At 42.1% G+C, this 14,892-nt stretch overlaps 1 protein-coding gene across 1 annotated transcript in view; it reads left to right on the top strand.

Annotated features, from left to right (window-relative positions):
• Positions 1-14,892, top strand: part of F2 (coagulation factor II, thrombin) — an 86,275-nt gene that overhangs the window by 62,042 nt on the left and 9,341 nt on the right. Inside the window, exons 12-13 of the mRNA XM_077461474.1 lie at positions 2,517-2,695; positions 4,660-4,730. Of these exons, the coding sequence (XP_077317600.1) occupies positions 2,517-2,695; positions 4,660-4,730 (250 nt within the window). The remainder of the gene's footprint in view (positions 1-2,516; positions 2,696-4,659; positions 4,731-14,892) is intronic.

Below are 14,892 nucleotides of genomic sequence, written 5' to 3'. Positions count from 1 at the left end.
CTGTGGCTTGCAAGACATCTGCCTGGTCTCATATTCCTTAACCGCTGCATTCATTTTGGCAGCTTGCCTCTGAATGCAGTGGTTGTGTGTTAAAGGTTTTGTCCACAGATTTTTGCACCAAGGAGCACAAAGATTTTCCAGCATCTGGGAGGATCCTAAAAGAAGGTCCATGTAACTGAAAGGCTGTTATACTCACCTCTCTGTTGGCTTATGTCTCCTGCCTCCATTGCATTTTAGAGCTGCAGCCTCTGTCATTCTCTTCAGCATTCAAAACTTCCATGAGTGTCGGATGACTGGGTCCTCCGCAGTCTGTTGTTTTTCCTTCCTCCAACCCCTACATCACTGCTGAGTTTTGTAAGGACATAGGGTCTTAGGGTTGGAGGCAGGGGCGGACTGACAACTCATGGGACCCCCGGGCAATAGGAGATTATGGGGCCCCCAGGAAATCAGAGGTTATGGGGCCACACAGTATACACAAACACACAAACACAGTATACAATCACACAGTATACACAGACATGTTTCTATTGGCTGAGAAGGTACTGGAGAGGTGGGGCAGCTATAATCTCGGGATTTTTAGACCAAAAGGATGTCGGTAAGGGACATTTCAGCGACAGATGTAAAAGAAAAAAAAAAAAACACACATTTTTACGTACTGTCCCTGGTTTTACTGAGGCTGGCAACCCTGATGGGGCCCCCTAGTGGCATGGGGCCTACGGCCAGTGCCCGAGTGGCCCAATGGCCAGTCCGTCCCGGTTGGAAGAAGGAACCACAGAGCATGGTTGGGGATACAGGCACACGTTTCAATTATTTTACAAATAAGCAAGAACAAAACAGATTATAATTTCTTCAGGGAAATTATAATGGTTTTGGGTCCAATATCTATATAGACTGCCTTGGAAAAAATATTCATACCTCTTGAAATTTTCCACATTTTGTCATTTTACAACCAAAAATGTTAATGTATTTCATTGGGATTTTATGTGATAGACAAACACAAAGTAGCACATAATTGTGATATGGAAGTAAAATGATAAATGGTTTTCAATTCTGTTTACAAATAAATATGTGAAAAGTGTGGCGTGCATTTGTATTCCGTGCCCCCCTAAATCAATACTAATACTAATCTCGGCCCTGTGAGTGCTGAGGGGCGTTCTGAAATGAGCATTTTTTTAATAAATCACACACACAGGGGGACAATGGAATAGGACACAGAGGGAAAGGTATAAAGAAGTCAGAGTGGCTTAACAACCACTTTAAGACTGGAGATAGTAAGCATAGAACGGTTATCCTTAGGGCATTTCCAGTAGCAGCTTGATGCGATAGTGACAATAGAAAGCCACTATTAACTAAACCCGCACAAAACATCCTGCCTGCAAAGGTATGTGGGAGACTGTCAGCTGGGTAAGGTTCTGTGGTCTAATGAGACCAAAATGTAACTTGCCAATTAGACCAAACACCATAAGTCAAGCACTGTATATTCTCAAATACAACTGTGAAGCATAGTGGTGGCAGCATCAGACTTTGCTGAGACTTCTTTGCAGGAGTCCTGAAAGGCCTGTGAGGGTAGGGAGTAGAAGGAAATATGAATTCAAGAAACATGAGATGTTGATTTCCAACAAGGCCACCATGCATGAAGCCAACACTATACAGGAATGGCTATATTAATGTCTTGGACGGTCCAGTCGGGGTCTTTATCTCTGGATAGAATTTTTGGTTGGACCTCAAAAAGACTGCTTACTATCGCCATGCAACCTGACAGAGATTGAACAGTTTTATGAAGTGGAATAGGGAAACGGTATCATGATGCAATTCTGATAGAGACCTATCTACAGACTCAAGGTTGTAGCTGCTTGAAAAGTTGAATCTCCTCCAACACAAGGAGGTACCGTATATACTTTTATATATATATATATATATATATACAGCCCGTTATTTGGTGATTTTGTATTTTACACTGTAAACAATTGAAACTGCTTGGCACAGATGTTTTAGTTTGTACGTAAAAGAGACAATTTTTTTTTATCCGTATCTGATCGAATACATAACACATACCGGTACTGTGCAAGAAGATCGCCCCTTTCTAAGGCCCCTTTCACATGGGGCAGATCCGTCTGAGTGGAATCCATCTGTTCAGCAGGAGATCTATCTGCTGATCCCCACTGAGCAGGTGGATAATAGGTCCGTGTCTGCTTCCCTGTGCAGAGCGGACAAGGACAGAGCCTGCTCTCCTCTATGGGGCGGTCGGATGGAAACGGACTGCATGTTCGTTTCCATCTGATTGTCATCCGTTCTGACTGGACGGATGGCGAATGTATTGGCATACGTCTGTGTTCAGCGGATTTTGGTGGATCAGAATGCCTGGCGGGTGTCAGCAGACACATGTCCATTGACATCCGCCACCCCATAGAGGACATTGGGGGGTCCAATTGGTCCGCTGGTGTGAAAGGGCCCTTACAAATGTCGATATTATTAATTCTGAAAATGGTGTATAACATCATATAATCTCTCTACAGACTTTTTCTGGCAGGATACAAAGGTCGAGTGACAGGTTGGGGGAATATTCAGGAAAACTGGAGCACCGGAGGTCCTAAGCAACCGCAGATCCTACAGCAGATTAACCTTCCCATTGTGGAGCAGGAGAGGTGCAAAGCCTCCACCAAGGTCAAAGTCACAGATAACATGTTCTGTGCAGGTAAGAAAGATGAATGTAGATAACTATACCAGCTGAGCTTCAAGGGGTAGAAAATGCATATCAATAAGGGCAGTTGGGGGGCAGTAAAACCCCATGGTTGACACACGCTTTTACCACCAACTGCTACACCCTTTAGTTGCAGAGGCAGTGGCTGGGCATGTACACATACCGGGGCATCCATGCTTTGTTTCACGGCCATGGCAGGAATTATGCGGACTGTCACTTCAAGTGTCTAGGGCTACTCTGCAGCCACCTTGCAATGCACATGGTTGTGTCGTGATAGTGAGGAGGCGATACAATGCTTCCTCATTGCCTGACAATTGCGTTCTGAAGAGCAATCCCAACACAGATCACTCTAAAGACAACAAAGCAAGTGTGAACGAGCGCTTAAAGTGCAACCCAGACAAAATATTTTTTTTAATTTTGGATTATGTTTACGTGTGTGTGTGCGTCGCTTTATTAGCTAGTACCAGGGTGGACCCCCTTTAGCCTTCAGAACTGCCTTACTTCTTTGTGGTATCGATTCAATAAGGTGTTGGAAACATTCCTCAGATATTTTGGTCCATAGGGACATGATGGTGTCACCCAGTTGCTGCAGATTTGTCGGCTGCACATCCATGATGCATATCTCCCATTCCACTTCAGCCCAAAGGTTCTCTATTGGATAGAGATCTGATGACTGTGGAGCCCATTGGAGTGCAGTGACCTCATTGTCATGTTCAAGAAACCAGTGGTGAGATGATTGGAGCTTTGTGACATGGTGCATTATCCTGCTGGAAGGAGCCATCAGAAGATGGGGACACTATATTCCTAAAGGGATGGACATGGTCAACAACAATACTCAGGTGGACCGTGGCATTTAAATGATGCTCAATTGGTACGAAGAGGCCCAAAGTGTGCCAAGAAAATATCCCCCACACCATTACACCACCACCAGCCTGAATCATTGATACAGGCAGGATGGATCCGTGCTTTCATGTTTATGCCGAATTCTGACCCTTGAATATGGCAGCTGAAATCAAGACTCGTTTTTCCAATCTTCTCTTGTCCAATTTTGGTGAGCCTGTGCGAATTGATAGCCTCAGTTTCCTGTTCTTAGCTGACAGTAGTAGCACCCGGTGTGGTCTTCTGCTGCTTTAGCCCATCTGCTTTTAGGTTGGATGTGTTGTACATTCAAGAATGGTATTCTGCATACTTTGGGTGTAACAAGTAGTTATTTGAGTTACTGTTGCCTTTCTATCATCTCAAACCAGTCTGCCCATTCTTCTCTGACATCAAGAAGGGATTTTCATCCACACAACTGTTGCTCACTGGATATTTTTCGGACCATTCTCTGTAAACCCGAAAGATGGTTGTGTGTGAAAATCCCAGTAGAGCAGCTGTTTTTTAAATACTTAGACCATGCCATCTGGCACCAACAACCATGTCATGTTCAAAGTCACTTAAATCCCCTTTCTTCCCCATTCTGATGCTCGGTTTTCAACTTCAGCAAGTCGTTTCACCGCGTCTAGATGCCTAAATGCATTGAGTTGCTGCCAGGTGATTGGCTGATTTAGCAATTTGTGTTACCAAGCAATCGAACAGGTGTACCTAAGTGTGTGTATGTATATTACATACACAGTATATGACAAAAGTGAGTACACCCCCCACATTTTTGTAAATATTTTATTATATCTTTTCATGTGACAACACTGAAGAAATTACACTTTGCTACAATGTAAAGTAGTGAGTGTACAGCTTGTATAACAGTGTAAATTTGCTGTCCCCTCAAAGTAACTCAACACACAGCCATTAATGTCTAAACCGCTGGCAACAAAAGTGAGTACACCCCTAAGTGAAAATGTCCAAAGTGTCAATATTTTGGGGGCATGGAGCTCTTTTTCTTGCTCATGTGTATATTTATATCTGCCCAGATTACAGGAGAATTGACAGCAACAACACTTAATCCATATTTTTCTTTTCAGGTTACAAGCCAGATGACAACAAAAGAGGAGATGCGTGTGAAGGGGACAGCGGTGGTCCCTTTACAATGAAGGTAAGGCTCACTAGAATTTTTACCAGAAGCATAAATACATCAAAGTATATTCAAATCCAAAAGTTTTTTTTATTTTGTTTATTGGTGCTTTCCAGTCCTTAGACGTGGTGGGTGGCTGCATTGTTTTTTCTTTTTTTTCCTCTTTATCAGTGGCAGCCCATCCATAAGGGGCACTGTCAGTTAATTCATGCGTCAGGACCCTAATCTGCATGCAGGGCGCCGGATACATGGATTCCAATGAGTTTTTTTTTTTTTTTGTAGCATGTGATTAGAGCCTGGGGCTCTAATTGGCTTAAAAAAAGGGTGGGCTCAGGGCACAGAGTACTGCTCCCTGTGCCCACCCAGTTGTGTGACAGTAGCCAATTAATATTTGCTATTGTCTTCCTGATTCTCCTCCCAGCCAATCAGGAAGCAAGTTCTGAGACCCGATTGGCCAGGGGTCTCAGGCCAACATTCCTGTGCGGCCAGGAGGAGAAGCAACGGCCCACGGAACGAGGTCTCCAGGGACGGCTCACCCACAGCCACATCCAGCACTCCCCGGCTCGAAGAGTGAAGGGAGGAGGAGGGGCGATCAGAGTGTCATCCTGGCCAAGACACGTCATCCGCTTCCTAAGGCAATGAGGTCTTAGATCACCACCTTCCTACCCGTCTGTCTCCCCACCTGGGGGGTTTGGCCAACTGTCATATTGAGTGAGGGCAGATGATTCATGTAGCATTTAACCACTTGACCTCCGGAAGGTTTTACCCCTCTTCCTGACCAGGCCATTTTTTGGGATACGGCACTGCTTTACTTTATCTGACAATTGCACGGTGGTGGGACGTTGTACCCAAATAAAATTTATGTCCTTTTTTTCCCCACAAATAGAACTTTCTTTTGGTGGTATTTGATCACTTCTGCGGCTTTTATTTTTTGCTCTATAAACAAAAAAAAAAAAGAGCAACAATTTTGAAAAGAGAAAAACGATATTTCTAACTTTCTGCTATAATACACATCCAAAAAAAAAAAATGTAAAAAATTGAATTTAGGCCAATATCTATTCTGCTACATATTTTTTGGGAAAAGGAAAATCCCAATAAGCATATATTGATTAGTTTGCACAAAAGTTATAGTGTCTACAAACTATGCGATAGATTTATGGAATTTTTATTTATTTATATTTTACTAGTAATGTCAGCAATCAGCGACATTGCGGCAGACAAATATGACACCAAGAAGAGCGCCTTTTCACCGTGTGTATATATACAGTATATGGTCAGCAAGAGGTTAAATCCTGAAATCCATCTGCTCTTAGCTCAGGCAGAAGAGTGCGCCTAGCTGGGAAAAACCCCCTCCACCAGATGAAAGCAAAAAAATTTCAATGAAGACTCCTAGGATCATTTTGGCTTAGGCCAGAAACTAGGAAGCAACTGAAAAAATATATAGAAAAGAAAAGTTTAAAACGAGTAAATATAACCTTCCTTCCTATCTATTTACGAAGGCACGTACGCATAAGGATTAAATATAACTGGTGTTGATTGAGGGAGTTTGGTTCCTTGAGGGAGCATGGCATCTTTTTCACAGCTACATTGTTCCAGCTAGGTCCAATGTAACTATGCATATACCATACCTGTGGAATCCCTCTAGAACAGGGGTGCTCAACCTGGGGCCCACGGAGCCCTCTGATGTGGCCCGCGACCTCAAACCAGAAAGGCGACTGTTGGGTAAGTTTGCCGACAGACAAAAAAAAACTCTGGACTGCCGCACTCTTCAGAAAACCAATTCAGAAAAATTGGCTTTGCCGACCCGCCATCCCAGAGCATCCGAGTGTAGTGAGCAGGAGCCGCATAAGCCAATGCTTCCTCTGTAGAGCCGGCTTTTGTCCCGGCAGAGTGATACCAAGTGCACTCCATCTCTGACCTTCCTTTCCTCTTGCAGCAGCTGCTGCTGGCATCACTCTCCAGGCTGCTCAAAAGGGATTAGTGTATTAACTGTTTGCTGACCATATACTGTACATATGCTGCGGCGGAGCATGTACCTAGTATGCGATCCAGGACTTCTGGATTGGGGGCACGGCGGCCCGCTCCAGCTGTGCTTATTCTCAGTGGGAGCCAATCAGTGGGTACAGCAGACCTGATGTCCGCTGTCACCGCCGATTGTTCATTACACAGGCAGAACAGCAATCTGCATATGTAAACAAGGAAGATTTCCGTTCTGTCATCAAGGAAGGCATTGATCCTGTGTTCCTGCAAACCAGGGACATAGATCCATGCCTTCCCCTAGTGCACCTCCAACAGTTTAGTAAAACATTGGCTATCAACACATTTAACCCTTTGATTGCACCTGTTAACCCCTTCCCATCCCAGCCAGTGTCATTCGTGCAGTAACAGTGCTTTTTTTTTTTTTTTTTTATCACTGTTTTCTAGTGTCATGGGTCCCCAAAAAGTGTCAGTTAGTGTTCCAATTTGTCAGCCGCAATCTCGCAGTCCCATTATAAGTCGTTGATCACCACCATTACTAGTAAAAAAATAAATTCCACAAAAATTAGGATTTGTTATATCATTATGTTTGCCAATGTTGTCTGATCTTTATTTCTGGTGCTATATTCACTCTCATTGTCACCCTGACTGGATGTGTTCTTTGTCGTAAGCTCTATATGACATGCTTTTCGTTGTACTTTGCTTTTTTGGTTATCAATAGAATTTTGGAACCAAAAAAATTCCACAAAAATATCCCATAGTTTGTAGACGCTATAACTTTTGCACAAACCAATCAATATAGCCTTATTGGGATTTTTTTTTTTTTTTACCAAAAACATACCCTGTTTCCCCTAAAATAAGACCTAGCGTGATTGTCGACGATGGCTGCAATATAAGCCCTACCCCCCCCCCCCCCCCCCCCCCAAATAAGCCCTAGTTAAAGTCCTTCTATGTCTTATTCTCAGGGTAGGGCTTATTTTTGGAGAAAGAGGATGGGGTTTATTTGGGGGGTAGGGCTTATATTGCAGCCATCACCGACACTCATGCTAGGTCTTATTTTAGGGGAAACAGGGTAGTAGAATACATACATATTGACCTAAACCATTTTTGATGAAATTAGATTTTTTTAATTTTCTTTATTGGATGTATTTTATAGCAGAAAGTGGATAAATAGACCTATATATGTGTGTGTGTGTGTGTGTGTGTGTGTGTATAATATATATATATATATATATATATATAAAATATATTTATTTATATTTTTTTCTAATTGTCTGTCTTTTTTTTGTTCATAGCGCAAAAAATAAAAACCGCAGGTGGTGATCAAATACCACCAAAATAAAGCTCTATTTGTGGGGGAATAAATAATTAAAATGACGCAGTGCCGCATCGCAAAAAATGGCTACGTCATGAGGAGGGGTAAATCTTCTGGAGCTGAAATGGTTACATATGATAGACATAATAGCTTATGCAATGGGCATATTAGCACCTATAAAAAGGGTTAACAACTATTAGGCTTCTTTCACCCTGATCCACAGGTACAGCGCAGTGCTTCTGCGGGTTAGCTGCACTGAACCATAGACTTCTATTATATCCTGCAGGTTTGGTGCGCTTTTTGAAAGTGCACCACACACACACAAGATGTCATAGTGGGTGAGCATCCAACTGGGGTTTGGTCCCATGGAAAACGATGATCCTGATTGTTTTAGAATTGCCATTATGCTATTCAAAATATAAAAAAAAAAAAATTCAGGACCATTTAATTTCATTGTGGCCCACAACTGGTTACCAAATCCCATAAGTGGTCCTCACTCTTCAAAAGGTTGAGCAGACCTGCTCTAGAAGCTGGAAGTCACCTCTACTCTGGTGATCTCCACTTGCTTCTGGGTCTCATGCTGAGCGGTTGCCCTGCTGCAGTCTAAACACAGTAGGTTGGCTGCTCAGCATGGGCAAGGTGTAGATTGTGACATCACTGCCCTGAAAACAAGAAATGTAACTGGTGGGGATGAGCAACAACTTTACTTTTGCTCTTACTGTATATTCTCTAAATCGGTAGTGTTCAAACATCTCGGACCCCCGACCTTCCCTGGAATTAGTCTAACAAAGGGACACTTGTTATTGCTACACTTCCTTATTTGGTTGGTTTATATTTAACTTCGTGTTTGAGCGCAGCATTGTTTTTCCTTTTACTGAATTGCACTGCATAGTTGCTATGTGTTGTTCCATGTTATTCTAAGGGACACTTGTCATTGCCACGCTTTTTCATTTTTCAGCTGATTCGCACTTTGCCTTTGTTCACACTGCTGCAATTTCGAATCAGACATCTCTACGCAACTTCATCGCGGCTTGTATACGACTTAACAGAGATCAATGCAAGTCATATTGAAGTCACACCAGAGTAGTGCAGGAACCGGTTTCTAAGTTGAAGAAACTTGAGTTGCATCGATTAGAGCGGTTCCATTGCCGTTAATGGGGCTCGACTTGTCATGCGACTTTGAACTCTCAAGTCCCATGATAAGTTGTGGCAGTGTGGACCAGGGCTTACTGGCAATAAAAGGGTTGAATTCTGAACAACTTTTCTTTTGAAAATCGTAATTAAAAGTCTTTGCGCCATTAGTGGGCTGCAGCGACGGCTGATTATTATTTTTTTGTGTGGCCATCAAATTTGAGTGGCATTTTTTGAAAAATTAACAAATTTCTAATCAACGATGGGAGAATCGTACGAGAAAAATAATCAAAAAAGAAATGCGCATGAGCAGTGACCTGGAAAGGAAGATTCCTGGCCATAAAATGTCTTTTCTGTAGCAACACAAGGTGAAATTGAAGGCTTGGCTGGTGGAATTTCAAACTCAATGGTGGCACCATCACAAAATTTCAGATTTTCAAAAGAAAATTTGTTTGGAATTTGACCCATGTATGGCCTGCATAAGAGAAGCCTGATGTCACTGGGCATCTCAAGAGCATAGACATGCTCATATCACCTGAGCATGCATGTCTGTGGGCTGTCCAAGACATCCTTGATATATTATGACCCCATATTACAAATACCAGCTCAGGTTTATTGCAAAAAGTGCATGCTAAAGTAGCAATAGAGGCTCTTAGTGCATATAGCTGTGAAGGCTTACCGAAGTCATCGTAGTCACATTCAACTGGAATTGATCTGTAAAATTGACTGCTCATCAAAGTAGAAGAAAAAAAGGTTCAGCGCCATACTGTCAGCCAGTGCTCAAAGTTTTTTGGGGGGTGCAAACTGAAAAATTCTGGAAAAAAAAACCCCATTAATTGTACAGCCTCACTGTACCATATCAAATGCTGCCAGTGTGCCCCCCATCTGTACTTACTCCATCTCGTGGCAGTGGGACAGCTCCTCAATGTCTTACCGTTCTTCAGATCAATTTAGACAGGATTCGGTTAACCGTTCTCTGCTATGATTGGACGCCTGATTGACTGAAGTGACAGGTGCTGTGATTGTACACCTATCAGGTGATGGGTAACAGATCCCAGCACCTGATTGGCGGAGAGGAGGTTTATTAGAAAAGCACACCTATTTAAATCCATAAGTGCAGAGCTCTTTGTTGACAGCCGAGTAACCTGCGAGCGCCCAGCATGTGGCTCACAGGTCCTTTTTTGATGTCCATTAGAGCCTATGTCTGTAATCAGGTGCTTCAAACCCCCCCCCCCCCCCCCCGCGCTGTAATTCAGGCACCCGAATAGGGGGTGGCCATATATAGATTCCTGCAATGAATGATAGCCTGTAAGACATAAAAGATCCAAGTGATATGCTTGAGTCACATTGGTTGATTGGGCACACCTACCTATACAAGTCCATAACCCGACCAGACAGACAATTCAATAGTCAATTATGGCTGGTGAGCTTGTGCTGTAATGCCAACAATTCCAGTACAATAGTAGTGAGATATGGGGGTCAATGGATAAGTAATATAGTCTAAACTGACATATTAACCACTTAACAACCGCCCTATAGCCGAATGACGGCTACAGGGCGGTTTCTTAACTCTGGGAGGCCGTCATATGACGTCCTCCCCGAATTCCGCTCCTGGGGCGCGCACTCGAGAGCATCCGTGACCGCCGGGTCCACAGGACCCGGCCCATCACGGTAAACGGCCGCTCATAGCGGCCGTTTACCACGTGATCGCTCCGTCAAATGACGGAGTGATCACTTGTAAACAAACCGGCGTCATGTTATGACACTGGTTCCTCCCTCCCCCTCTCTGTACCAATGGGAACAGCGGAGGGGGAAGAGATCGGTGTCAGCAGCGATGAGGGCTGCATCTGCAGTGCCCACATCGCTGCTCACCGAAAATTAACTCTGCAACACCCGCCAATATCGTGCAACACCCTCCAATATTCTGCATTGCTCTGCAACGCAATACTCTGAGATACCCAGCCATAGTCGGTGATACCCTGCAATACCCAGCCATAGACACCCCCCCCCCCCCACCCCAGCCCCCCCGCCGCCCTCCGGTGCTTCTACCGACTCGCCAATATGATCAAATACAGAATCTTTTTTTTTTTTTTTCAGGCTTCCCAGCTTAGTGGTGACATGTGGGGTCTTATTGACCCCATATCTCACTGTAAAGAGGACCTGTCATGCCATATTCCTATTACAAGGGATGTTTACATTCCTTGTAATAGGAATAAAAGTGATCAAAAAATGTATTTTTGGGGAAAAAAAAATGTCAAACTAAAATAAAGTAAAATGAACAATAAAAATATATATATTTTTTTAAAGTGCCCCTGTCCCCATGTGCTCGCATGCAGAAGCGAATGCATACGTAAGTCCCGCCCACATATGAAAACTGTGTTCAAACCACACACGTGAGGTATCGCTGCGAACGTTAGAGCGAGAGCAATAATTCTAGCCCTAGACCTCCTCTGTAACTCAAAACATATAACCAGTAAAAAAAAATGAAATCGTCGCCTATGGGGATTTTTAAGTAGCGACGTTTGACGCCATTCGACGAGCGTGTGCAATTTTGAAGAGCGACATGTTAGGTATCTATTTACTCGGTGTAACTTCATCTTTCACATTATGCAAAAATGGGGCCAACTTTACTGTATTTTTTTATTTTTTAAGCACAAAACTGTTTTTTTTCCAAAAAAAAAGCATTCGAAAAATTGCTGCGCAAATACCGTGCGAGATAAAAAGTTGCAACGACCACCATTGTATTCTCCAGGGTGTTTGCTAAAAAAAAAAAACATATATAATGTTTTGGGATTCTATGTAATTTTCTAGCAAATAAATGATGATTTTTACATGTAGGAGAGAAATGTCAGAATTGTCCTGGGTGCTCCAGAACGCCTGATGGCGCTCCATGCATGTTGGGCCTCTGTATGTGGCCACACTGTGTAAAAGTCTCACACATGTGGTATCGCCGTACTCGGGAGTAATAGCAGAATGTGTTTTGGGGTGTAATTTGTGGTATGCATATGCTGTGTGAGAAATAAACTGATATGACAAAAAAGTTAAAAAAATCTCTTGATTTTTGCAAAGAATTGTGGGAAAAAAATGACAACTTCAAAAAACTCATCATGCCTCTTACTAAATACCTTGGAATGTCTTCTTTGCAAAAAGGGGTCATTTGGGGGGTATTTGTACTTTTCTGGCATGTTAGGGTCTCAAGAAATGAGATAGGCCGTCAGTACTTCAGGTGTGATCAATTTTCAGATATTGGCACCACAGCTTGTGGACTCTATAACTTTCACAAAGACCAAATAATATCCACCAATTTGTACTTATTTTTACCAAAGATATGTAGCAGTATAAATTTTGGCCAAAATTTATGAAGAAAAAATTACTAATCTGCTAAATTTTATAACAGAAACAAAGAAAAAAAAATTTTTACTGAATTTTCTGTATTTTTTCTTTTATAGCACAAAAAAAAAAAAAAACTGCGGTGATTAACCACTTTCAGACCGGACCATTTTGCTGGTAAATGACCAGAGGTCTTTTTACACTTTGGCACTGCGCTGCTTTAACTGGTAATTGCGCGGTCATGCAATGTTGTACCCAAACGAAATTTGCGTCCTTTTCTTCCCACAAATAGAGCTTTCTTTTAAAGGTATTTGACTGATTCTGCGATTTTTATTTTTTGCGATATAAACGTAAAAAGACCGCAAATTTTGAAAAAAAATGATATTTTCTACTTTTTGTTATTAGAAAAATCCAATAAACTCAATTTTAGTCATACATTTAGGCCAAAATGTATTCAGCCACATGTCTTTGGTAAAAAAAAAGTCAATAATTGTATATTTATTGGTTTGCGCAAAAGTTGTCACATCTACAAACTAAGGTACATTTTCTGGAATTTACGCAGCTTTTATTTTATGACTGCCTATCTCATTTCTTGAGGTGCTAAAATGGCAGGGCAGTACAAAACCCCCCCAAATGACCCCATTTTGGAAAGTAGACACCCTAAGGAAATTGATAAGAGGCATGTTGAGCCCATTGAATATTTTATTTTTTTGCCGCAAGCGATTGAATAATGACAAAAAAAAAAATTTTATTTTTTTTTTTTACACAAAGTTGTCACTAAATGATATATTGCTCACACAGGCCATGGTTATATGTGAAATTACACCCCAAAATAAATTCTGCTGCTTCTCCTGAGTACGGGGATACCACATATGTGGGACTTTTTGGGAGCCTAGCTGCGTACGGGGCCCCAAAAGCCAAGAACCGCCTTCAGGCTTTCTAAGGGCGTAAATCTTTGATTTCACGCCTCACTACCTATTACAGTTTTGAAGGCCATAAAATGCCAAGATGGCACAAAACCCCCACAAATGACCCCATTTTAGAAAGTAGACACCCCAAGCTATTTGCTGAGAGGCATGTTGAGTCCATGGAATATTTTATATTTTGCCGCAAGTTGCGGGAAAATTACAAACTTTTTTTTTTTTATTTTTTTTTTCACAAAGTTGTCACTAAATGATATATTGCTCACGCATGCCATGGGCATATGTAAAATGACACCCCAAAATAAATTCTGCTGCTTCTCCTGAGTACAGGGATACCACATGTGTGGGATTTTTTGGGAGCCTAGCTGCGTACGGGGCCCCGAAAGCCAAGAACCGCCTTCAGGCTTTCTAAGGGCGTAAATCTTTGATTTCACGCCTCACTACCTATTACAGTTTTGAAGGCCATAAAATGCCAAGATGGCACAAAACCCCCACAAATGACCCCATTTTAGAAAGTAGACACCCCAAGCTATTTGCTGAGAGGCATGTTGAGTCCATGGAATATTTTATATTTTGCCACAAGTTGCGGGAAAATTACAAACTTTTATTTTTTTTTATTTTTTTTTCACAAAGTTGTCACTAAATGATATATTGCTCACACATGCCAGGGACATATGTGAAATGACACCCCAAAATAAATTCTGCTGCTTCTCCTGAGTACGGGGATACCACATGTGTGGGACTTTTTGGGAGCCTAGTCGCGTACGGGGCCCCGAAAACCAAGAACCGCCTTCAGGATTTCTAAGGGGGTAAATTTTTGATTTTACACCTCACTACCTATCACAGTTTTGAAGGCCATAAAATGCCAAAATAGCACAAAACCCCCCAAAATGACCCCATTTTGGAAAGTAGACACCCCAAGCTATTTGCCGAGAGGCATGGTGAGTATTTTGCAGCTCTCATTTGTTTTTGAAAATGAAGAAAAAAAAAAATAATGTATATTTTTTTTCTTTTTTTCAATTTTCAAAACTTTGTGACAAAAATGAAGGTCTGCAAAATACTAACCATACCTCTCGGCAAATAGCTTGGGGTGTCTCCTTTCCAAAATGGGGTCACTTGGGGGGATTTTGTGCTATCTGGGCATTCCATGGCCTCCGAAACTGTGATAGGCAGTGAGGAATGAAATCTAAAATTTACACCCTTAGAAATCCTGAAGGTGGTGCTTGGATTTTGGGGTACCGTACGCGGTTAGGCTCCCAAAAGGTCTCACACTTGTGGTATCCCCGTACTCAGGAGAAGCAACAGAATGTATTTTGGGGTGTAATTTTACATATAACCATGGCATGTTTGAGCAATATATCATTTAATGACAACTTTGTGCAAAAAAAAAAAAAAAAATAATAATGTATTTTTTCCACAACTTTTGTCAAAATATAAAATATTCCATGGACTCGACATGCCTCTCAGCAAATAGCTTGGGGTGTCTACTTTCTAAAATGGGGTCATT

Source organism: Lithobates pipiens, unplaced genomic scaffold (genome assembly GCF_037356315.1).
Source record: "Lithobates pipiens isolate NorthernLeopardFrog02 unplaced genomic scaffold, aLitPip1_a1.2 Scaffold_10, whole genome shotgun sequence".
NCBI classification, from domain to species: domain Eukaryota; kingdom Metazoa; phylum Chordata; class Amphibia; order Anura; family Ranidae; genus Lithobates; species Lithobates pipiens.
The sequence above is the reverse complement of the archived record's forward strand: the minus strand, read 5'-3'. Positions and strand labels throughout refer to the sequence as shown.